Source organism: Salvelinus fontinalis, chromosome 28 (assembly GCF_029448725.1).
Source record: "Salvelinus fontinalis isolate EN_2023a chromosome 28, ASM2944872v1, whole genome shotgun sequence".
In the NCBI taxonomy this organism is placed as follows: Eukaryota; Metazoa; Chordata; class Actinopteri; order Salmoniformes; family Salmonidae; genus Salvelinus; species Salvelinus fontinalis.
The window spans coordinates 32,348,543-32,374,139 of NC_074692.1; the positions used below are offsets into that span (position 1 = coordinate 32,348,543).

Sequence of the window (25,597 nt, forward strand, 5' to 3'; positions counted from 1 at the left end):
AGACCAGTATCCCTTCTTTCTTTTCTCTCCAAAACTCTTGAACGTGCCGTCCTTGGCCAGCTCTCCTGCTATCTCTCTCAGAATGACCTTCTTGATCCAAATCAGTCAGGTTTCAAGACTAGTCACTCAACTGAGACTGCTCTTCTCTGTATCACGGAGGCGCTCCGCACTGCTAAAGCTAACTCTCTCTCCTCTGCTCTCATCCTTCTAGACCTATCGGCTGCCTTCGATACTGTGAACCATCAGATCCTCCTCTCCACCCTCTCCGAGTTGGGCATCTCCGGCGCGGCCCACGCTTGGATTGCGTCCTACCTGACAGGTCGCTCCTACCAGGTGGCGTGGCGAGAATCTGTCTCCTCACCACGCGCTCTCACCACTGGTGTCCCCCAGGGCTCTGTTCTAGGCCCTCTCCTATTCTCGCTATACACCAAGTCACTTGGCTCTGTCATAACCTCACATGGTCTCTCCTATCATTGCTATGCAGACGACACACAATTAATCTTCTCCTTTCCCCCTTCTGATGACCAGGTGGCGAATCGCATCTCTGCATGTCTGGCAGACATATCAGTGTGGATGACGGATCACCACCTCAAGCTGAACCTCGGCAAGACGGAGCTGCTCTTCCTCCCGGGGAAGGACTGTCCGTTCCATGATCTCGCCATCACGGTTGACAACTCCATTGTGTCCTCCTCCCAGAGCGCTAAGAACCTTGGCGTGATCCTGGACAACACCCTGTCGTTCTCCACCAACATCAAGGCGGTGGCCCGTTCCTGTAGGTTCATGCTCTACAACATCCGCAGAGTACGACCCTGCCTCACACAGGAAGCGGCGCAGGTCCTAATCCAGGCACTTGTCATCTCCCGTCTGGATTACTGCAACTCGCTGCTGGCTGGGCTCCCTGCCTGTGCCATTAAACCCCTACAACTCATCCAGAACGCCGCAGCCCGTCTGGTGTTCAACCTTCCCAAGTTCTCTCACGTCACCCCGCTCCTCCGCTCTCTCCACTGGCTTCCAGTTGAAGCTCGCATCCGCTACAAGACCATGGTGCTTGCCTACGGAGCTGTGAGGGGAACGGCACCTCAGTACCTTCAGGCTCTGATCAGGCCCTACACCCAAACAAGGGCACTGCGTTCATCCACCTCTGGCCTGCTCGCCTCCCTACCACTGAGGAAGTACAGTTCCCGCTCAGCCCAGTCAAAACTGTTCGCTGCTCTGGCACCCCAATGGTGGAACAAACTCCCTCACGACGCCAGGACAGCGGAGTCAATCACCCCATTCCGGAGACACCTGAAACCCCACCTCTTCAAGGAATACCTAGGATAAAGCAATCCTTCTGCCCCCCCCCCCCCCCCCCCCTTAAAAGATCTGATGCACTATTGTAAAGTGGCTGTTCCACTGGATGTCATAAGGTGAATGCACCAATTTGTAAGTCGCTCTGGATAAGAGCGTCTGCTAAATGACTTAAATGTAATGTAATGTAAAGGTATACAGAATGGTGTCGTCTGCGTAGAGGTGGATCAGGGAATCGCCCGCAGCAAGAGCAACATCATTGATATATACAGAGAAAAGAGTCGGCCCGAGAATTGAACCCTGTGGTAATCAGACGGTCATCCACACCATATTGGACACTAGTGGAGCTCCCTCAACAAGATGGCTTTATGCATGTCGGTGAAAATAGTATTGTTTATGATGAAACAGTCAGGCTGAGGACCCAGTGAACTGCATTGTATCTGACTGGGTTTCCACAATACAATAATCCCTGTTAGAGGGAGGCATGTCAGCCTCTGTCTGAAAGGTGTATGCATTCAGAAAGAATTCAGGCCCCTTTACCTTTTCCACATGTTGTTACTTTACAGCCTTATTCTAAAATCTACACACAATACTCCACAATGACAAACAAAAACAGGTTTTTAGATTTTTTTGCAAATTCATTAAAAATAAAAAACAGAAATACCTTATTTACATAAGCATTCAGACCATTTGCTATGAGACTCAACATTTTGCTCAGGTTTACCTTGTTTCCATTGATCATCCTTGAGATGTTTCTACACTTTTTTAGAATCCGCCTGTGGTCAATTCAATTGATTGGACATGATTTGAAAATGGCACAAACCTGTCTATATAAGGATCCACAGCTGACAGTGCATGTCAGAGCAAAAACCAATCCATGAGGTCGAAGGAATTGTCCGTAGAGCTCTGAGGCAGGATTGTGTCGAGGTACAGATGTGGGGAAGGGAACCAAAAAATGTCCGCAGCATTGAAGGTTCCCAAGAACACAGTGGACTCCATCATTTTTAAATGGAAGAAGTTTGGAACCACCAAGACTCTTCCTAGAGCTGGCTGCCCGGCCAAACTGACCAATCGGGGGAGAAGGGCCTTGGTCAGGGAGGTGATCAAGAACACGATGGTCTCTTTGACAGAGCTCCAGAGTTCCTCTGTGGAGATGGGAGAACCTTCCAGAAGGACAACCATCTCTGCAGCACTCCACCAATCAGGCCTTTATGGTAGAGTGGCCAGACCAAAGCCACTCCTCATTAAAAGGCACATGACACCCTGCTTGGAGTTTTCCAAAAGGACTCTCAGACCATGAGAAACAAGATTCTCTGGTCTGATGAAACCAACATTGAACTCTTTGGCCTGAATGCCAAGCGTCACGTCTGGAGGAAACCTGGCACCATCCCTACAGTGAAGCGTGGTGGCAGTATCATGCTGTGGGGATGTTTTTCAGCGGCAGGGACAGGTAGAATAGTCAGGATAGAGGGAAAGATGAACGGAGTAAAGTACACAGAGATCCTCCAGAGCTCTCAGGACCTCAGACTGGGGTGAAGGTTCCAACAGGACAATGTCTCTAAGCACACAGCCAAGACAACGCAGGAGTGGCTTCGGGACAAGTCTCTGAATGTCCTTGAGTGGCCCAGCCAGAGCCCGGACTTGAATCCGATCTAACATATCTGGAGAGACCTGTTATTATGGTCTATTGTGTGTAAATTGATGAAAAAAACTATTTAATACATTTTAGAATAAGGCTGTAATGTAACAAAATGTCAAGGGAAAAAGTCTGAATACTTTCCAAATGCACTGTAGCTGCCATATCTGTAGAATATCAAAAAGTGTCAGCATACTCCTTAGACAGCAGATCATTAATATCAGTATGCATGTCATACATACTGCAATAGGAACTAAATCCAAGAGAATAGAACAGTCTTATCCATTTGTTTATTGAAATCCATGTGTGTATTAAAAAACGATCTAAATTGTCCAAAGTTCTTTAGCCTGTCACTTTAATAATTCAATGTTTAATTAAATTAAATAAAAATAGGCATTCAACTTGTAGCCGTTACAATTTAGGCTATCATTCAGGGTGATGGTGTCTGGCAGAATCGTTTTAGAACTCTGTGTTTTATAGCTGGTTATAGCCAAGACTTAATCAGCATTTAGTTTTGTCTCATTTATTGATATGGATATAGTCTCTTGAGGGATGGGGTTGTGCAAAGCAAATGGCTATAACAAGCCTCCATACAGAGTGGAGTTTGCAAATGCAACGGTCAAAAGGCCTAGTATAAGACCTACAGTCTGTGCTCCTAAATACTGGAACAAGTGTGATTCATTAGGTTACATGATCACCACAGTAGCCCCACTCAGATATAAAAATAAATTATGAAATTATATGGCCATTAAATAGCACAACAGCATGGCATATTTAGATAGTGGAATAGGCCTAGCCTAAATCATATTTACTTTCTGTTTTGCAGCTCAGACGGTTTTTCTAGACAAGGGTCTTCTGTGTCTTTATAGTGGTATTCTCACAAGTCATTTGCTGAATGCCTAAGCCTATACTAAGCCCAAGCTTAGTGGTATAACGTCGTTATCGAATGCCGTTTTAAAACAAGCTTTAGACTTTTATTTTGGAAACGAAACCCGGAAGCTGCAGAGCACCTCTAACGTCTGGGCTAGAGATGCTTGATTGACTAGCTACGTTCGGTCCATGTCCTTTGCAGATGACACATTCCTGACAAAAGCTTGTATGTATAAAACATATCTGTAACCGAGTAAAGGGAGATGTAAAGTAAGAATTGAACGTGTAAATATTAATTCAAAGTCGTAACATTTGTACGTTTACAGATCTAATTTAACGGTTACGTTTCATGTTTCACGCATGACTTTTCTTACGATCCTAACAATTTCCGTATGGATTTTCTTACGATCCTAACGATACCTACGTTCAACCTTTGGCAGCTATCTGGCTCCATACGGTACGACTTGCAGTGTGGTAGCAGAGAAAACAGTCAATGATTTGGGTAGCTGGAGCCTTTGACAATTTTGTTGTTTGAGAGCTGCGCGCTCTCTCTCTGCTCGACAGATTATAGTCTATGTGTGCAGCACATGTGAAAAATAATCGATGTATGAACAAACAGCTTCGGGAATCCATCTGTTTTTTTAAATCAATTATATAACCTAGATCAAAAATAGCATTATTACAATATACTTTTCACTGGCCCAAGCGGGCGACTGACGGGGATGATCGACTGGTCTGGAGGGTTTCCAGCGGGCAGCCCTGTTTATCGAGCCTTGCTGACATCGGTTAGTATTTTTTTATTGCGTATTTTATGTTCTGAAGAGCATATGAGAAAATGTCTAACTACCAATTCTTGAAAATTATAATTTTTATTTCCTTGTCATGGTTGTAAAATGCCAAAAATTCAGAGAAAAGCTTAAGAAAATACAGTATGTAAAAGAAAAGTGAAATCCTATGAAATATCATTGTTAATTGTAAACCGGTCTAAAAGAAAGTATGCCATATGGGCCCATTCTATTGATCTACAACAGCTTAGGTCTCTTCGCCTCACTGCTCCCCTTTGCAGGTCTCTTCAACGTAGCGGCAGTGGTCTTCTTTGCAGTGCTCTTTGCCGCAGTGCTCTCCTTTGCAGTGCTCTTCGCCACAGTGGCAGTGGTCTTCTTTGCAGTGCTCTTTGCCGCAGTGTTCTCCTTTGCAGTGCTCTTCACCGCAGTGCTCTTCGCCGCAGTGCCCTTTGCCGCTGGTATCTCCTTGGCAGGTCTCTTCAGCACAATGCCAGTGCTCTCCTTTGCAGTGCTCTTTGCCGCAGTGCTCTCCTTTGCAGTGCTCTTTGCCGCAGTGCTCTCCTTTGCAGTGCTCTCCTTTGCAGTGCTCTCCTTTGCAGTGCTCTTTGCCGCAGTGCTCTCCTTTGCAGTGCTCTTTGCCGCAGTGCTCTCCTTTGCAGTGCTCTCCTTTGCAGTGCTCTCCTTTGCAGTGCTCTTCACAGCAATGCTCTTCACAGCAATGCTCTTCTTTGCAGTGCTCCTATCCGCTGTCGAGAGATGTACATGAGCAGATTTATGAATATGTCAACAAACAAAGTCTAATGTATGATTTTCTGTCAGTTTAGAAAAACTTACACCACTGATTAATGTCTACTTTACTTGACTGACTTCATCAGGAAAGAGATTGATGAGGGAAATCCCTGTGGAATGGTACTGCTTGACCTACAGAAGGCCTTTAATACAGCTAACCACTGTCTCCTAATCTCCAAACTGGAGGCACTAGGGTTAAGCAGTATCCCTCTAGGCTGGGTAAAGTTCTACTTGTCAGGTAGGGAGCAAGTGGTAGAGGTTAATTGTTCACTGTCTCAGGAAAGACCAATGAGTTGTGGCGTTCCGCAGGGGAGTGTGCTTGGGACTCTACTGTTTTTACTGTATATAAACAATATGAAAGATGCTTATTCGTTCCCTCTTTTCCTTTATGCGGATGACTCTACACTTCTGGTGTCTCATAAAAGTAAAACTATGTTGGAGAGCATACTTACCACAGAGCTTACTAACATTAGCAAATGGCTTGGAGATAATAAGCTATATCTGCAATTATTTTTGGGTCCAGACTTAAATTGTGTAGGTCGTCTGAAAGCAGAGTGCATTTAGGGGGTGAGGTGCTGACTACTAAAACCTCTGTTAGCTACCTGGGATGTATCCTTGATGAAATCTTGGGAGGTGTGAGAATGTCCACTAAAGTGCTAGGGAAGGTTAATGACTGGACTATGTTTTTGGCTAGAAAGTCCAAGCTGCTTGATAAGGACTGCTAGCCACCGCCCTCATTCAATGCTATTTTGACTACGATAGTACTTCCTGGTTTGGGGGCTTATTTAAGCTTCTGAAGGGGAAGCTCCAGATAGCCCAGAATAAGCTGATCAGGGTAGTATTGAAGGGGAGTCCACGTACCCACATAGAGCTGCTTTCAGAAACTCAACTGGCTGCCTGTTGAGGCTAGGGTGTTCCAGGTCTGGTTTACACGAGTATTTATGGTTCTGTGCCCAGATATCTAACCAATTACTTTCCCCATGTTAGGGATGCACACAATCACAGCACCAGATCAGGTGTAATGCTGGGAAAGGTACTGTCTTGTATACTGGAGCCTCAGAGTGGAATGAGTTGCCTCTGCCCATAAAAACAACGTCCTCTCTGGGCAGCTTTAAAAATAGAGTAAAAACACTGTTTGATGTCTTCTGTGTTTATTTGAATGTACCTTACGATGTAACTGCAATGATGAGAGAGATATTCTTCTTCTTTGTTTTAATGTTTTATTATCTCTCTGTCATACTGTGTTCAACCGTGTTGGATCTTGCCTAGTCATCTTGTTTCAAGAGGACCACAATGGAAATAAGTCCCAGACTTTATTGTGTGTTTTCCTCCATAATTTAACAATGGAAATAAGTCACAGACTGTATTGTGCGTTATCCTCGATCATGTGCATATATGGCTTTTCAAGTTTTATGTGTGGTAGTTTAGTTGATTCATTTGACCATTAAAAAAAACAAAGTCACTCCTTTGCAGTGGTCTTGTTATCATTTAAAATTAAACCTGTAACAAAAACAACAATATTTCCTGGCAGCCATACAGTGCCTATAGAGAATCTACACCCCCGTGTAAGAAAATGGGATTAAAATGGATTTAATTGTCATATCTTGTCAACTATCTACAAAAAATACTCTGTAATGTCAAAGTGGAAAAAAATATAAAAATATAATTATTTTTAGATTAAGGAGGAAGAAAACACTAATATACCTGGATTAGATAAGTATTCACCCTCCTGAGTCAATACATGTTAGAATCACCTCTGGCAGCGACTACAGCGGTGAGTCTTCTTGGGTAAGTCTCATGTGCTTTGCACACTTGTATTGTGCAATATTTGGCCATTATTCTTTAAAAAAAGGTTAAGGGGTTGAGGATCATGGCTAGACCGAAATGTTCAAGTCTGGTCATAGATTTTCAAACAGATTGAAGTCAAAACTTGACCACTCAGGAACATTCACTGTCTTCTTGGTAAGCAACTCCAGTGCAGATTTGGCTTCATGTTATAGGTTATTGTCCTGCTGGAAGGGGAATTCAGCATCTCCCAATGTCTGGTGTAAAGCAGACTGAAGCAGGTTTTACTCTAGGATTTTGCCTGTGCTTAGCTCCATCTAATTTCTTTTCATCCTGAAAAACTCCTCAGTCTTTGCCGATTTTAAGCATAACCATGCCATGATGCAGCCCCCACCACCATGCGTTAACAATATGGAGGCAGTTACTCAGTGATGTGTTGTTGGATTTGCCCCAAAAACATAAGGCTTTGCATTTAAGGCCAAAAAGTGTATTCCTTTGCCATGTTTTTTTTGCAGTATTACTTTAGAGCCTTCTTGACACATTTGGATGTTGAAATATTTTTATTCTATATATTTGTATTCTTCTCTTCACTCTGTCATTTAGGTCATTATTGTGGAGTCACTACAATATTGTTGATCCCATCCTCAGTTGTCTCCCATCACATTGAACTCTAACTGTTTTCAAATCACCAATGGCCTCATGGTGACATCCATAAGCAGTTTACTTCCTGTTCTGTAGCCCAGTTCAGAAGGAGTAATGCATATTTAATGTGTCTGGGTGGTTTAATAAATCATCCACATCATAATTATGAACTTGACCATACTTAAAGATATATTCAATGTCAGACTTGTTATTGTTATCTACCAAATCACTGTTCTTCTTTATGAGGCTTTCAAATAGCTCCCTGGTCTTTGTAGTTTAATCTGTGCTCGAAATTCAATACTTAACTGAGGGAGCTTACAGATATTATATTTATGGAGGACAGAGGAAGGGGAAGTCATTAAAAAAAGAATTCAACCCCTATTCACACAGCGATATAACATATGTGATTTGTTAAGCCAAATTTGACTGGGTTACAGTTCATAAGGAAATCAGTCAATTGAAATGAATACATTTGGCCCTAATCTATGGAAGACGATCCGACAGCTGAAGAAGCCGGATGTGGAGGTCCTAGGCTTGAGTGGTTACACATGGTCTGAGGTTGTTAGGCCGGTTGAACGTACTGCCAAATTGTCTAAAACGGTATTGGTGGAGGCTTATGGTAGAGAAATGAACAATAAATTATCTGGCAACAGCTCTGGTGACATTCCTGCAGTCAGCATGCCAATTGCACGCTACCTCAAAACTTGAGACGTCTGTGACATTGTGTTGTGTGACATTTTAAAGTGACCTTTTACTGTCCTCAGCACAAGGTGCACCTGTGTAACAATCATGCCGTTTAATCTGCTTCTTGATATGCCACACCTGTCAGGTGGATGGATTATCTTGGCAATTATCTGATGTTGATCTTAGGCTTGTGTGCGGCTGCTCGGCCATGGAAACCCATTTCATGAAGCAGTTATTGTGCTGACGATGCTTCCAGAGGCAGTTTGGAACTCGGTAGAGTGTTGCAACTGACAAAAGGTGATTTTTACGCAATACGCGCTTCAGCACTCGGCGGTCCCGTTCTGTGAGCTTGTTGTGTGGCCTTCCACTTCGCGGCTGAGCCGTTGTTGCTCCTACACGTTTCCACTTAACAATAAAAACACTTACAGTTGACCGGGGAAGCTCTACCAGGGCAGTAATTTGTGGGAAAATTGGCAATCTATGACGGTGACACGTTGAAAGTCACTGAGCTCTTCAGTAAGGCCATTCTACTCCCAATGTTTGTCTATGGAGATTGCATGGCTGTGTGATATATTTTATACGCCTGTCAGCAACGGGTGTGGCTGAAATAGCCGATTCCACTAATTTGAAGGGGTGTCCAGATACTTTTGTATATATATACACACTACCTGTCAAAAGTTTTAGAACACCTACTCATTCAAGGGTTTTTCTTTATTTTTTACTATTTTCTACATTGTAGAATAATAGTGAAGATATCAAAACTATTAACTAACACATATGAAATGTAGTAACCAAAAAAGTGTTTAACAAATCTAAATATATTTTATATTTGAGATTCTTCAAATAGCCACCCTTTGCCTTGATGACAGCTTTGCACACGCTAGGCATTCTCTCAACCAGCTTCATGAGGTAGTCACCTGGAATGCATCTCAATTAATTAGGTGTGCCTTCTTAAAAGTTAATTTGTGGAATTTGTTCCCTTCTTAATGTGTTTGAGCCAATAAGTTGTGTTGTGACAAGGAAGGGGGGTATACAGAAGATAGCCCTATTTGTTAAAAGACAAATTCCATATTATGGCAAGAACAGCTCAAATAAGCAATGAGAAATGAAAGTCTATTATTACTTTTAGACATGAAGGTCAGTCAATACGGAACATTTCAAGAACTTTTAAAGTTCCTTCAAGTGCAGTCGCAAAACCCATCAAGCGCTATGATGAAACTGGCTCTCATGAGGAGCACCACTGGAATGAAAGACCCAGAGTTACCTCTGCTGCAGAGGATAAGTTCATTAGAGTTACCAGCATCAGACATTGCAGCCCAAATAAATGCTTCACAGAGTTCAGAGGAGACTGTGAATCACTGTGTGAATCAGACCTTCATGGTCGAATTGCTGCAAAGAAACCACTACTAAAGGACACAGATAATAAGAAGAGACTTGCTTGGGCCAAGAAACACAAGCAATGGACATTAGACCGGTGGAAATTTGTCCTTTGGTCTGGAGTCTAAAGTTGAGATTTTTGGTTCCAACCGCTGTGTCTTTGTGAGACGCGGTGTGGGTGAACGGTTGATCTCCGCAAGTGTGGTTCCCACCGTAAAGCATGGAGAAGGTGTTATGGTCCGGGGGTGCTTTGCTGGTGACACTGTCAGTGATTTATTTAGAATTCAAGGCACACTTAACCACTACCACAGCATTCTGGAGTGAAACTCCATCCCATCTGGTTTGCGCTTAGTGGGACTATCATTTGTTTTACAACAGGACAATGACCCAACACACCTCCAGGCTGTGTAAGGACTATTTGAACACAAAGGAGAGTGATGGAGTGGTGCATCAGATAACCTGGCCTCAACAATCCCCCAACCTCAACCAAATTCAGATGGTTTGGGATGAGTCGGACCTCAGAGTGAAGGAAAAGCAGCCAACAAGTGCTCAGCATATGTGGGAACCCCTTCAAGACTGTTGGAAAAGCATTCCAGGTGAAGCTGGTTGAGAGAATGCCAAGAGTGTGCAAAGCTGTCATCAATTGTTCCGGAGTTCCAAATTAAGCAGCAGCAGCAGCTGAAAAGATGAGCTCCTACAAATATTGAAATTTAAATGTTTTTTTAGAGTAAAGTACATCGGAAAAAAAATCAAAAGAAAACTGCAAACTGAATAGGAGACCAAACAAGCAGCAAACAAAGAAGAAAGGCTTTTGAAAAAGTAACAATTTTTTCATAAAATTATACCGTTTTCTTAGCTAGCTAAGTTGTTTACCTGTTGCTAGGCAGTTGCTAGGGACATTCCTGGAAGAAGCTAGCTAGCTAACAAGGAGTGTCTAGTTGGCAGAAGAGAAGAAGGGACAAAGAAGGGACAAAGTGGGACAAAATAAGGACAGAAGAAAAGGGAAAGGGGGGAAAGGGGACATTAAGGTGAAGCAGTCCTCTAAAGACACAAAAGACAATAATACAAGAAACAACACTTCTATTGCCTCTCCCTCTACGATACGCACTTCCGGGTTGGAGCAAGTAGTTGCATTCCGCTTTGCTCCACAGGTAGTATTACATTTCATTTCATTACAGTACAACAGTTTGATTTGTTTGATCTTAGCTGGCTACATAGCCGTCTTTGTATCCAAGATAATTGTGTAGTCTAGAGTAATTGTCGAGGTTACCTAGCCAGCTACACTTTCAAACAAAGTCAACAACGCAGCCACTGCTAGCTAGCCTATTTCACCAGCCAGCAGTACTATATCATTTTAGTCAATAAGATTTTTTGCAACGTAAGCTTAACTTTCTGAACATTCGAGACGTGTAGTCCACTTGTCATTCCAATCTCCTTTGCATTAGCGTAGCCTCTTCTGTAGCCTGTCAACTATGTGTCTGTCTATCCCTGTTCTCTCCTCTCTGCACAGACCATACAAACGCTTCACACCGCATGGCCGCTGCTACTCTAACCTGGTGGTCCCAGCGCGCACGACCCACGTGGAGTTCCAGGTCTCAGGCAGCCTCTGGAACTGCCGATCTGCGGCCAACAAGGCAGAGTTCATCTCAGCCTATGCTTCCCTCCAGTCCCTCGACTTCTTGGCACTGACGGAAACATGGATTACCACTGATAACACTGCTACTCCTACTGCTCTCTCCTCGTCTGCCCACGTGTTCTCGCACACCCCGAGAGCTTCTGGTCAGCGGGGTGGTGGCACTGGGATCCTCATCTCTCCCAAGTGGACATTCTCTCTTTCTCCCCTGACCCATCTGTCTATCGCCTCCTTTGAATTCCATGCTGTCACAGTTACCAGCCCTTTCAAGCTTAACATCCTTATCATTTATCGCCCTCCAGGTTCCCTTGGAGAGTTCATCAATGAGCTTGACGCCCTGATAAGTTCCTTTCCTGAGGATGGCTCACCTCTCACAGTTCTGGGTGACTTTAACCTCCCCACGTCTACCTTTGACTCATTCCTCTCTGCCTCCTTCTTTCCACTCCTCTCCTCTTTTGACCTCACCCTCTCACCTTCCCCCCCTACTCACAAGGCAGGCAATACGCTTGACCTCATCTTTACTAGATGCTGTTCTTCCACTAATCTCATTGCAACTCCCCTCCAAGTCTCCGACCACTACCTTGTATCCTTTTCCCTCTTGCTCTCATCCAACACTTCCCACACTGCCCCTACTCGGATGGTATCGCGCCGTCCCAACCTTCGCTCTCTCTCCCCCGCTACTCTCTCCTCTTCCATCCTATCATCTCTTCCCTCTGCTCAAACCTTCTCCAACCTATCTCCTGATTCTGCCTCCTCAACCCTCCTCTCCTCCCTTTCTGCATCCTTTGACTCTCTATGTCCCCTATCTTCCAGGCCGGCTCGGTCCTCCCCTCCTGCTCCGTGGCTCGACGACTCATTGCGAGCTCACAGAACAGGGCTCCGGGCAGCCGAGCGGAAATGAGGGAAAACTCGCCTCCCTGCGGACCTGGCATCCTTTCACTCTCTCCTCTCTACATTCTCCTCTTCTGTCTCTGCTGCTAAAGCCAATTTCTACCACTCTAAATTCCAAGCATCTGCCTCTAACCCTAGGAAGCTCTTTGCCACCTTCTCCTCCCTCCTGAATCCTCCTCCCCCCTCCTCCCTCTCTGCTGATGACTTCGTCAACCATTTTGAAAAGAAGGTCGACGACATCCGATCCTCGTTTGCTAAGTCAAACGACACCGCTGGTTCTGCTCACACTGCCCTACCCTGTGCTTTGACCTCTTTCTCCCCTCTCTCTCCAGATGAAATCTCGCGTCTTGTGACGGCCGGCCGCCCAACAACCTGCCCGCTTGATCCTATCCCCTCCTCTCTTCTCCAGACCATTTCCGGAGACCTTCTCCCTTACCTCACCTCGCTCATCAACTCATCCTTGACCGCTGGCTACGTCCCTTCCGTCTTCAAGAGAGCGAGAGTTGCACCCCTTCTGAAAAAACCTACACTCGATCCCTCCGATGTCAACAACTACAGACCAGTATCCCTTCTTTCTTTTCTCTCCAAAACTCTTGAACGTGCCGTTCTTGGACAGCTCTCCTGCTATCTCTCTCAGAATGACCTTCTTGATCCAAATCAGTCAGGTTTCAAGACTAGTCATTCAACTGAGACTGCTCTTCTCTGTGTCACGGAGGCGCTCCGCACTGCTAAAGCTAACTCTCTCCTCTGCTCTCATCCTTCTAGACCTATCGGCTGCCTTTGATACTGTGAACCATCAGATCCTCCTCTCCACCCTCTCCGAGCTGGGCATCTCCGGCGCGGCCCACGCTTGGATTGCGTCCTACCTGACAGGTCGCTCCTACCAGGTGGCGTGGCGAGAATCTGTCTCCGCACCACGTGCTCTCACCACTGGTGTCCCCCAGGGCTCTGTTCTAGGCCCTCTCCTATTCTCGCTATACACCAAGTCACTTGGCTCTGTCATATCCTCACATGGTCTCTCCTATCATTGCTATGCAGACGACACACAATTAATCTTCTCCTTTCCCCCCTCTGATAACCAGGTGGTGAATCGCATCTCTGCATGTCTGGCAGACATATCAGTGTGGATGACGGATCACCACCTCAAGCTGAACCTCGGCAAGACGGAGCTGCTCTTCCTCCCGGGGAAGGACTGCCCGTTCCATGATCTCGCCATCACGGTTGACAACTCCATTGTGTCCTCCTCCCAGAGTGCTAAGAACCTTGGCGTGATCCTGGACAACACCCTGTCGTTCTCAACTAACATCAAGGCGGTGACCCGTTCCTGTAGGTTCATGCTCTACAACATTCGCAGAGTACGACCCTGCCTCACGCAGGAAGCGGCGCAGGTCCTAATCCAGGCACTTGTCATCTCCCGTCTGGATTACTGCAACTCGCTGTTGGCTGGGCTCCCTGCCTGTGCCATTAAACCCCTACAACTCATCCAGAACGCCGCAGCCCGTCTGGTGTTCAACTTTCCCAAGTTCTCTCACGTCACCCCGCTCCTCCGCTCTCTCCACTGGCTTCTAGTTGAAGCTCGCATCCGCTACAAGACCATGGTGCTTGCCTACGGAGCTATGAGGGGAACGGCACCTCCGTACCTTCAGGCTCTGATCAGGCCCTACACCCAAACAAGGGCACTGCGTTCATCCACCTCTGGCCTGCTCGCCTCCCTACCTCTGAGGAAGTACAGTTCCCGCTCAGCCCAGTCAAAACTGTTCGCTGCTCTGGCACCCCAATGGTGGAACAAACTCCCTCACGACGCCAGGTCAGCGGAGTCAATCACCACCTTCCGGAGACACCTGAAACCCCACCTCTTTAAGGAATACCTAGGATAGGATAAAGTAATCCTTCTAACCCCCCCCCCCCCCCTTAAAAGAGTTAGATGCACTATTGTAAAGTGGTTGTTCCACTGGATATCATAAGGTGAATGCACCAATTTGTAAGTCGCTCTGGATAAGAGCGTCTGCTAAATGACTTAAATGTAATGTAAATGTAATGCAAAGGGTGGCTACTTTGAAGAATCTCACCTCAAATATATTTTGATTTGTTTAACACTTTTTTCGTTACCATATGATTCCATAAGATGTTTCATAGTTTTGTCTTCACTACTATTCTACAATGTAGAAATTAGGAATAATAAAGAAAAACCCTTGAATGAGTAGGCGTTCTAAAACTTTTGACCGGTAGTGTGTGTGTGTGTGTTTTGATGTCTTCACTATCATTCTACAATGTAGAAAATAGTTTTAAAAAACTGGAATGAGTTGCTGTGACCAAACTTTTGACTGGTACTATATATATTTTAAGAAAATGGTTAATTGACCACAAAACTAGTATTTTGAAATTGTCATCTCAGTCTCCAGACTTGAACCTCATTGAAAACATGTGGTTTGAACTGAAGAGGACACGTCCTTAAACGCAGATGAAGAACATCACAGATCTGGAAATATTATCTATGGAGGAACGGTCTAAGATCTCTCATGATGTGTTCTCCAATCTCATAAAACATTTTAGAAAAAGGCTCTGTGCCATTATCCTTGCAAGGTGACGTATTGAACAGGGTGCCAATAATTTAATGAACTGTACATACACACGTTAAAGATGATGCATGTTTCTATCTATGATCCGGTCCCAGTATAATGTGGCAGTCATGTTCAGCTATCATTTCCATCATAGGTGTCTGACCTGTAATTTGTAAATTCTATTTTACCTCCTTTGAGAATGTTTGCCTTTGTCTTCAACTTGTCAGCAAGTGTATTCTGGTGCATGTCCTTCAGGATATTAATTGTAACACCCAGAGCCCCATTCTCTCTGTATTTGTTCACCATCAGCTCCACGGTATTCTCCCTGCTTGTGTCGCGATCCAACTCGCTTTTACTGATGGGCTCATAGCCACGCCTCTGGTGCTTTATCAGGAGCCACTGGAATCTCTTCATTTCGTCACTCGTCAACTCATCCAGAGTCTTAACCAACACCTGCTCCATCGTTGATGATCACTGCCATGGACAAAAGAATCAGACACCTATATCATCAACTACCTTTTCATCTGTAGTATAATAATGATCACTGCTGTACTAACTCAGCCTGAGTAAGGGCTGGAGTAAAAGAGTGAAACTTTATCATGTACCATTGACACCATGTGAATTTGGGAGGTAGGTACAGTAGTCCAATGACTGTCAATGCATCTGCCTGTAATAGGGGAAACTCAGGTCCAGAAAGCGCAACAGAAGGTAGGCTACAATAAATCAGGTTTAATACAATACGAGTTGTAACAAGAGAACAACAAGCCACATCGAAACATTTAGCTGAAATGTATTTGTATTTATTATGGATTCATTAGTTCCTGCCAAGGAAGCAGCTACTCTGCCTGGGGTTTATTATGGATCCCCATTAGTTCCTGCCAAGGCAGCAGCTACTCTTCCTGGGGTTTATTATGGATCCCCATTAGTTCCTGCCAAGGCAGCAGCTACTCTTCCTGGGGTTTATTATGGATCCATTAGTTCCTGCCAAGGCAGCAGCTACTCTGCCTGGGGTTTATTATGGATCCCCATTAGTTCCTGCCAAGGCAGCAGCTACTCTTCCTGGGGTTTATTATGGATCCATTAGTTCCTGCCAAGGCAGCAGCTACTCTTCCTGGGGTTTATTATGGATCCATTAGTTCCTGCCAAGGCAGCAGCTACTCTGCCTGGGGTTTATTATGGATCCCCATTAGTTCCTGCCAAGGCAGCAGCTACTCTTCCTGGGGTTTATTATGGATCCATTAGTTCCTGCCAAGGCAGCACCTACTCTGCCTGGGGTTTATTATGGATCCCCATTAGGTCCTGCCAAGGCAACAACTAGTCTTCCTGGGGTCCAGCAAAATGAAGGCAATTCTACATTTTAAAAAACTTTACAATATATTCACAACAGATTTCAGATATTAAGTGTGTGCCCTCTGCTGGCGGAAATCAACAACGCACAGAGGGCCGGAAGGCTGCCCAAATTAGGCAGCAGGGGTACTCCGACGCGTTGCTCTATTGCGCTCTGGACACCGCATCTAAGCAATGGTTTTTGATGAAAGCAGTGCATTTGGGAAATCAAGCAATTAGTCTGACCGAGAAGTTGTGAAGAAGGCCATGTTGGCGTGGTACGGATCAAAGCATATGGAACAAAAGTTTGAGGGAGTTCCTCTCTTCTAAACTCCTCCGTGGTATTGTGCTCCATCATGTCAACAACTACTTTAATTTAAGAAGACCACGAGTGGGGCTTTTATTGCTCAATCTAATTTGTGCTAATAAAAAATGAAATAAAAAATCCATATGCCTAACTGACACATGTTGAAACTTGCACACTTTGATAAACTTAAAGGGGCAATCTGTAGTTTCTGCGTTCAATGGCGTATTATATGTATATATAAACGCATTGATTCTTGAAGAATATTAATTATAAATGTTTCATGAGCTTAGTTCAACTGTCGTAACCCATCAGAACCCAAAATATAAGCTTGTTTTACTCCAATGTTTGTAGACATTGTAAATGTAAACACCCGTTGTATAGCCTCAAAAAACATGGTTAAAACTACAATTTTGAAATGGTGGATGGTCAGTCCTTGCATCTATAGTTCTCTCACATCACTGTGGAGGAGTTTTGGCCCACTCTTGCATGCAGAACTGCTTTACTCAAGAGACATGTGTGGGTGTTCAAGCATTCACTGCTCATTTCAAGTTCTGCCACAACATCTCAATTGGAATTTGGTCTGTACTTTGATTAGGCCACTCCTTGCTTTTTAGCCATTTTCATGTAGACTTGATTAGCTGCTGCCAAGCCATTCTTCCTGGGTCCAAACACATTAACCTCTACAGTATCAAATTATCAGTTTCAGGCACCAACCTCATGCTGTGAAAGAATTGGAAAAAATTGTCTATCAACAATGACAATCCACCGGGATCTGACAACTTGGATGGAAAATTACTGAGGATAATAACCGGATGATATTGCCACTCCTTTTTGCCATATCTTTAAATGTAAGCCTACTAGAAAGTGTGTGCCCTCAGGCCTGGAGGGAAGCTAAAAGTAAGGGAAAAAAGCCTAAGAAGCACAGCGTTTACACAAATGACTGATGATTGGCTGAGAGAAATTGCTGATAAAAAGATTTTGGGTGCTGTTTTGCTACACGTCTGTGAGGCTTTTGACATTATCGATCATAGTCTGCTGATGGAAAAACATGTGTTATGGCTTTACACCCCCTTCTATATTGTGGATAAAGAGTTACCTGTCAAACAGAACACATACAGTTGAAGTCGGAAGTTTACATACACTTAGATTGGAGTCATTAAAACTAGTTTTTCAACCACTCCACACATTTCTTGTTAATCAACAAACTATAGTTTTGGCAAGTCGGTTAGGACATCTACTTTGTGCATGACATAAGTCATTTTTCCAACAATTGTTTACAGACAGATTATTTCACTTATAATCCACTGTATCACAATTGCATTTCTAGACCAAAATTCCAGAAAATTATGTCATGGCTTTAGAAGCTTTTGATAGGCTAATTGACATCATTTGAGTCAATTGGAGGTGTACCTGTGGATGTATTTCAAGGCCTATCTTCAAACTCAGTGCCTCTTTTGCTTGACATCATGGGAAAATCAAAAGAAATCAGACAAAAATTATAGACCTCCACAAGTTTGGTTCATCCTTGGGAGCAATTTCCAAACACCTGAAGGTACCACGTTCATCTGTACAGTCAATAGTACGCAAGTATAAACACCATAGGACCACGCAGCTGTCATACCGCTCAGGAAGGAGATGCGTTCTGTCTCCTAGAGATGAACGTACATTGGTGCGAAAAGTGCAAATCAATCCCAGAACAACAGCAAAGGACCTTGTGAAGATGCTGGAGGAAACAGGTACAAAAGTATCTATATCGACACAAACCTGAAAGGCCGCTCAGCAAGGAAGAAGCCATTGCTCCAAAACCGCCATAAAAAAGCCAGACTACAGATTGCAACTGCACATGGGGACAAAGATCGTACTTTTTGGAAAAATGTCCTCTGGTATGATGAAACAAAAATAGAACTGTTTGGCCATAATGACCATCATTATGTTTGGGAGAAAAAGTGAGAGGCTTGCAAGCCAAAGAACACCATCCCAACTGTGAAGCACAGGGGTGGCAGCATCATGTTGGAGGGGTGCTTTGCTGCAGGAGGGACTGGTGCACTTCACAAAATAGATGGCATCATGAGGACAGAAAATTATGTGGATATATTGAAGCAACATCTCAAGACATCAGTCAGGATTCTAAAGCTTGGCCGCAAATGGGTCTTCCAAATGGACAATGACCCCAAGCATACTTCCAAAGTTGTGGCAAAATGGCTTAAGGATAACAAAGTGAAGGTATTGGAGTGGCCATCACAAAGCCCTGACCTCAATTCTATAGAAAATGTGTGGGCAGAACTGAAAAAGTGTGTGCGAGCAAGGAGGCCTACAAACTTGACTCAGTTACACCAGCTCTGTCAGGAGGAATGGGCCAAAATTCACCCAACTTATTGTGGGAAGCTTGTGGAAGGCTACCCGAAACGTTTGACCCAAGTTAAACAATTTAAAGGCAATGCTATCAAATACTAATTGAGTGTATGTAAACTTCTGACCCACTGGGAATGTGATGAAAGTAATAGAAGCTGAAATGAATAATTCTCTCTACTATTATTCTGACATTTTACATTCTTAAAATAAAGTGTTGACCCTAACTGACCTAAGACAGGGCATTTTTACTCTGATTAAATGTCAGGAATTGTGAAAATCCGAGTTTAAATGTATTTGGCTAAGGTGTATGTAAACTTCCGACTTCAATTGTAGGGTGTTCTTTAATGGAAGCCTCTCCAACATAATCCAGGTAGAATCAGGAATTCCCCCAGTGCAGCTGTCTAGGCCACTTACTTTTTTTTCAATCTTTACTAATGAATTGCTACAAGCTTTGAGTAAAGCCAGTGTGTCTGTGTATACAGATGAGTCAACACGATAGACTTCAGCTACAATAGTGAGTGAAATCACTGCAACACTTAACAACGAGCTGCAGTTAGTTTTAGAATGGTTGGCAAGGAATAAGTTGGTCCTCAATATAAAAAAAAACTAAAAGCATTGAACAAATCATTCATTAAACCCTAAACCTCAACTAAATATTGCAATAAATAATGTGGAAATTGAGCACGTTGAGGTGACTATACTGCTTGGAGTAACCCTGGATTGTAAACTGTCATGGTCAAAACATACTGATACAACAATAGCTAAGATGGGGAGAAGTCTGTCCAGAATAAAGCGCTGCTCTGCCTTTTTAACCACACTGTCAACAGGCCCTAGTTTTGTTGCACCTGGCAACTCTGCGGTCCAACTCATCCCAAACCATCTCAATTGGGTTGAGGTCAGGTGATTGTGGAGGCCAGCTCATCTGATGCAGCACTCCATAACTCTCCTTCTTGGTCAAATAGCCCTTAGACAGCCTGGAGGTGTGTTGGGTCATTGGCCTGTTAAAAAACAAATGATAGTCCCACTAAGCGCAAACCAGATGAGATGGCGTGTCGCTGCAGAATGCTGTGGTAGCCATGCTGGTTAAGCGTGCCTTGAATTCTAAATAAATAACCAGCAAAGCACCCCCACACCATCACACCTCCTCCTCCATGCCTCAAGGTGGGAACCACACATGCGGAGATCATCCGTTCACATACTCTGCGTCTCACGAAGACACGGCAGTTGGAACCAAAAATCTGAAATTTGGACTCATCAGACCAAAGGGCAGATTTCCACCGGTCTAATGTCCATTGCTCGTGTTTCTTGGCCCGAGCAAATCTCTTCTTATTATTGGTGTCCTTTAGTATTTGTTTCTTTGCAGCAATTCGACCATGAAGGCCTGATTCACACAGTCTCTTCTGAACAGTTGATGTTGAGATGTGTCTGTTACTTGAACTCTGTGAAGCATTTATTTGGGCTGAAATTTCTGAGGCTGGTAACCTCTAATGAACTTATCCTCTGTAGCAGAGTTAACTCTGGGTCTTCCTTTCCTGTGGCGGTCCTCACGAGAGCCAGTTTAATCATAGTGCTTGCAACTGCACTTGAAGAAACTTTGAAAGTTCAAACATTTTCCAGATTGACTGACCTTCACGTCTTAAAGTAATGATGGACTGTTGTTTCTCTTTGCTTATTTGAGTTGTTCTTGCCTTAATATGGACTTGGTCTTTTACCAAATAGGGCTATCTTCTGCATACCACCACTACCTTGTCACAACACAACTGATTGGCTCAAACACATTAAGATGGAATGAAATTCCACAAATTAACAAGGCACACCTGTTAATTGAAATGCATTCCAGGTGACTACCTCATGAAGCTGGGTGGCAGGTAGCCTAGCGGTTAAAGCGTTGGACTTGTAACACAAAGGTTGCAAGATCGAATCCCCGAGCTGACAAATTAAAGATTTGTTGTTCTGCCCCTGAACAAAGCAGTTAACCCACTGTTCCTAGGCCGTCATTGAAAATAAGAAATTATTGTTAACTGACTTGCCTAGTTAAATAAATAGAAAAAGCTGGTTGAGAGAATGCCAAGTGTGTGCAAAGCTTTCATCGAGGCATAGGGTGGCTACTTCAAAGAATCTCCAATAAATTTCGATTTGTTTAACACTTTTTTGGTTAATACATAATTCCATATGTGTTATTTCATAGTTTTGATGTCTTCACTATTATTCTACAATGTAAAGAAAAACCCTTGAATGAGTATCTGTGTCCAAACTTGTGACTGGTACTGTATATATATATATATATATATAAAGTATATACAGTGCATTCGGGAAAGTATTCAGACACCTTCACTTTTCCACATTTTGTTACAATACATTATTATTCTAAAATGAATTAAAATGTTTTTTTCCCTCATCAATCCACACACAATACCCCATAATGACAAAGCAAAAACAGGTTTTTAGACATTTGTGCAAATGTATGAAATATCATATTTACATAAGTATTCAGACCCTTTCCTCAGTACTTTGTTGAAGCACCTTTGGCATCAATTACAGGCTTGAGTCTTCTTGGGTATGATGCTACAAGCTTGGCACACCTGTATTTGGTGAGTTTCTCCCATTCTTCTCTGCAGATTCTCTCAAGCTCTGTCAGGTTGGATGGGGAGCATCACTGCACAGCTATTTCAAGGTCTCTTCAGGGATGTTCGATCAGGTTCAAGTCCGGGCTCTAGCTTGGCCACTCAAGGACATTCAGAGACTTGTCACGAAACTACTCCTGCGTTGTCTTGGCTGTGTACTTGATCGGCAGGTCGTTGTCCGTTGTCCTCTTCACCGTAGTCTGAGATCCTGAGCACTCTGAATTAAAAAGATCAAGGATGAAAACCTGCTTCAAGTCTGTACTTTGCTCTGTTCATCTTTCCCTCAATCCTGACTAGTCCCCCAGTCCCTGCCGCTGAAAAACATCCCCACAGCATGATGCTGCCACCACCATGCTTCACATTAGGGATGGTATTGGCCAGGTGATGAGCGATGCCCGGTGTCCTCCAGAAGTGACGCTTGGCATTCAGGCCAAAGAGTTCAATGTTGGTTTCATCAGACCAGAGAATCTTGTTTCTCATGGTCTGAGAGTACTTTAGTACAAACTCCAAGCAGGCTTTCATGTGCCTTTTACTGAAGACTGGCTTCCATCTGGCCACTCTACCATAATCTTTTTAATGTTTTTATTTAACCTGGCAAATATGTTAACAAATTCTTATTTACAATGACGGCCTACCCCAGCCAAACCTTAACCCGTACGACGCTGGGCCAATTTTGCACCGCCCTTTGGGACAAGGCCAGTTGTGATACAGCCTGGAATCGAACCAGGATCTGTTGTGACGCCTCTAGCACTGAGATGCAGTGCCTTAGACCGCTGCGCCACTTGGGAGCCCATAAAAGCCTGATTGGTGGAGTGCTGCCGAGATGGTTGTACTTCTGGAAGGTTCTCCCATCTTCACAGAGGAACTCTGGAGCTCTGTCATTTTGGCCAGGTGGCCAGCTCAAGGAAGAGTCTTGGTGTTTCGAAACTTCTTCAATTTAAGAGTGATGGAGGCCACTGTGTTTTTGGGGACCTTCAATGCTGCAGAAATGTTTTCGTACCCTTCCCAAGATCTGTGCCTCGACACAATCCTGTCTCGGAGCTCCATGGACAATTCATCCAACCTCATGGCTTAGTTTTTGCTCTGACATCAATCAAATTGTCGAAACATCTCAAGGATGATCAATGGAAACATGATGCACCTGAGCTCCATTTCGAGGCTCATAGTGAAGGGTCTGAATACTTCTGTAAATAAGGTATTTCTGTTTTCGCTTATTATTATTATTATGGGTTATTGTGTGTATATTGATGAGGGACATATTTCACTTAATCCATTTTAGAATAGGCTGTAACAGTAACAAAATGTGGAAGAGGTCCATTTTGCCTTTGCAGCCTGCCCATCTAGTGGAAATCACTCAGTTCTGCCTCAAGGACAAGACTCATCCCAATAAACGTCAACCTGCTTAGAGTCATTAGAAGACAAAAATGAATATTACCAATTGAATGACCTCTATTGCAGGATAAATCAATGAGTTTATAGCTGGCCATAAATGGATGTTACATTTTACTTCATGAGTTGGTTATGCAAGCTTCTCCTAACCCATTGCTTTCTACTACAGATAATAATACGATCAGGCTATATCTTTACATTAAAAACATGAGTCTGTCAGATTTCCATTCATTCCAATGAATTTCAAATCAAATCAAATTGTATTTGTCACATAGACATGGTTATCAGATGTTAATGCGAGTGTAGCGAAATGCTTGCTTGAATTTAATACCCCTTGATCGTCAAGAATAGGACTTGGAAATATAAAAATATAGATTAGCCAAATTGTTATAACTGAGCATAACCCCAAAACGAATGACTAATTAGACTACCATGTTGTTTATCATTGTGTTGTCATGGAGGACTAATTGGGCTCGTTGCTTCGAGTTGAAATGGAAATGCTGCGCTCATGGAATGGCATGCTTTGAGCACAACAGAAAAGTGTTATTTGCACGTGAAAAATGAATGCAATACGCTGCGTTTGCTGTAGGCCTATTGTTTCCGTTTTTGTTGGTGACAGTTCGACAATTTGCAGCTCTTTAGTTAAGTCTATAAAAGTGCGCGAGTTTGAGCATGTGTCCATTAGGCCTGAGGATTCTTTATTTTTTAATCAGCACAAATTAGATTGAGCAATAAAAGCCCCGCACGTGGTCTTCTTAAATTTGACAATTTTTTGACAGCATGGCGCACAATACCACAGCGGAGTTTATAAGCGAGGAACTCATAGGACGGGGTCCGCATAACGCAGCTGCAGCAAGAACGCATGTTTCACTCTATCCACTGGGGCGTATTCATTACGCCGATTCTGTTGCAAAACGTTTTTTAAACCGAAGCAAACGGGACGAAACGGGGAGGGACCTACCTGAATGTGTCCAATAGAAACTATCGCTTTGCTCTATTTGCTTCCGTTTGGTTTTTAAAAGAGTAGCGGTTTCTGTAAAAAAAAAACATTGCTTGATAGGCAGTTTAAACTACTTAAATTCAACCATTATTGGTTTAAAATACGCATATACATTTGTGAACAGCAATCCACAACAACCACAATCCATAAGGTTCAAATAGTTAAATGAGATAGCTGCAGTGTGATTAACATCAATGCGCTATGTAGACCAGATATCAACAATAAATTCTAACCGTATCGCCCGTAGGCTACATAATTGCTGTCGTCCTTGTTGTAGTAGCGGCAGCGGATCATCACGGTTGAGGATTTACATGTAACTGATTACGAAAAGACGGTAACTGTAATCCATTACGTTCCCAGCAACAATATAGTAATCAGATTACAGATATAATTTATTTTGAAAAACTTTATGATTACTTCTAAACTACATTTTTTTTTATTCAGGAAGGGTTTTTGTGAGAGAAAAAAGTATTCGACACCTTTCTGTTTTCATGACATTAAAATAAGCATTGAAAAAAGGTGCAAATGTACATTTGTTCCGACCACAAATCACAGACCACTATGATGACACACCAAATACGTTTGGTGGAACGCGGGAAAAGAACAGGAATAGGCTTTTGTAGGCTACAATCCACAAGCTATGTCTTAGATTCGTGCGACTTTCGACATCCAAAGATGATCCAATTTGAATAAACGCTTGGAAGTAAGTACAACGTTAAATCCACAATGATTCAGTGATAATTCTTCGGATGTTCTGTGCAGTGCGTACCGCTTATAAAAAATGGAAGTGTGAAAGAAATACAGACTTGCACACAATCTACAGCCTACATACATTAATATTGTTTTACATTTACCTCAACGTTAGCTGGCTATGGTCATTATAGCCCATAAAATACAAGTTAGATATTAGTCTTCATACCGTTTTTAAAGAGATTCTAAAAAGTGGAGAGACGGTCGTGTAGCCTGGTGCGCGTCAGCAAAGTGCAAACCTTTATGTAAATACGTAAAAAAAAATGTAATCTTTGTTTTTACTCAATGTATAGCCTAACTAATAGTACACCACGAAATAAGATCGAGTTAGTGCTTTAGTAGGTTTCTTACCTTCAAGAAATTATAACCAGGATGCTGTAGGCTCAACACGTGTTCTTTGCTTTGGCTTTCATCCGTAATCTGTGTCATATAAAGGCATTGAAAGCAGCCACGCCTATCATGTCTGGGCACATCATCTGAAATCAAACTTTATCTATATAGTACATTTTTTACTTCAATTGCATTTCAAGGTACTTCACAAATATAATAATAAAAGGTGAGAAAGATAAAACACCAAACGGTTCACGAATACAAATTCAGAGATGATCGTCTTGGGAAGTTATGAATCAAAGGGAATCACATTCAGCATCAAATGCTTTGTAAGCACTGTAACCTCAAGCAGCAGGCGTAGAAAATACCCTTGATCGGAGTTCCCGCTGGTTTGGAGATTACAGCCTAATACAGACTGTTCTACGAAATATATTCCCAAATAAATGTATTCTGAGATATTGTGTTCTCTCTTACGCTGTGTGAACTGACATGCATGATTGTTGAAGACACTCCGATGTTCAGAAGAAGGAAATTAAATGTCTATAATGCCCTCCACCGCGGCGCTCTACTCAAACA

At 43.2% G+C, this 25,597-nt stretch overlaps 1 protein-coding gene across 1 annotated transcript; it reads right to left on the bottom strand.

The window, feature by feature from the left end:
* Window positions 1-3,894: 3,894 nt before the first annotated feature.
* On the bottom strand, window positions 3,895-25,116 carry LOC129826601 (DNA topoisomerase 1-like). The gene is made up of 3 exons (XM_055887505.1): window positions 25,043-25,116; window positions 15,132-15,417; window positions 3,895-5,327 (listed from the first exon to the last, which is right to left on the bottom strand). Exons 2-3 carry the CDS (start codon window positions 15,403-15,405, stop codon window positions 4,819-4,821), a joined length of 783 nt encoding a protein of 260 aa, XP_055743480.1. The 5' UTR covers window positions 15,406-15,417; window positions 25,043-25,116; the 3' UTR covers window positions 3,895-4,818.
* Between the last annotated feature and the right edge of the window lie 481 nt (window positions 25,117-25,597).

Bases quoted from the DNA above. Each gene is read 5' to 3' on its own strand.
- LOC129826601 (XM_055887505.1), bottom strand. From the start codon at position 15,405: ATGGAGCAGGTGTTGGTTAAGACTCTGGATGAGTTGACGAGTGACGAA. The intron at 5,328-15,131 runs GTAAAATAGAAT...ATCTCTCGACAG, and splicing joins GGCAAACATTCTCAAAGGAG to CGGATAGGAGCACTGCAAAG.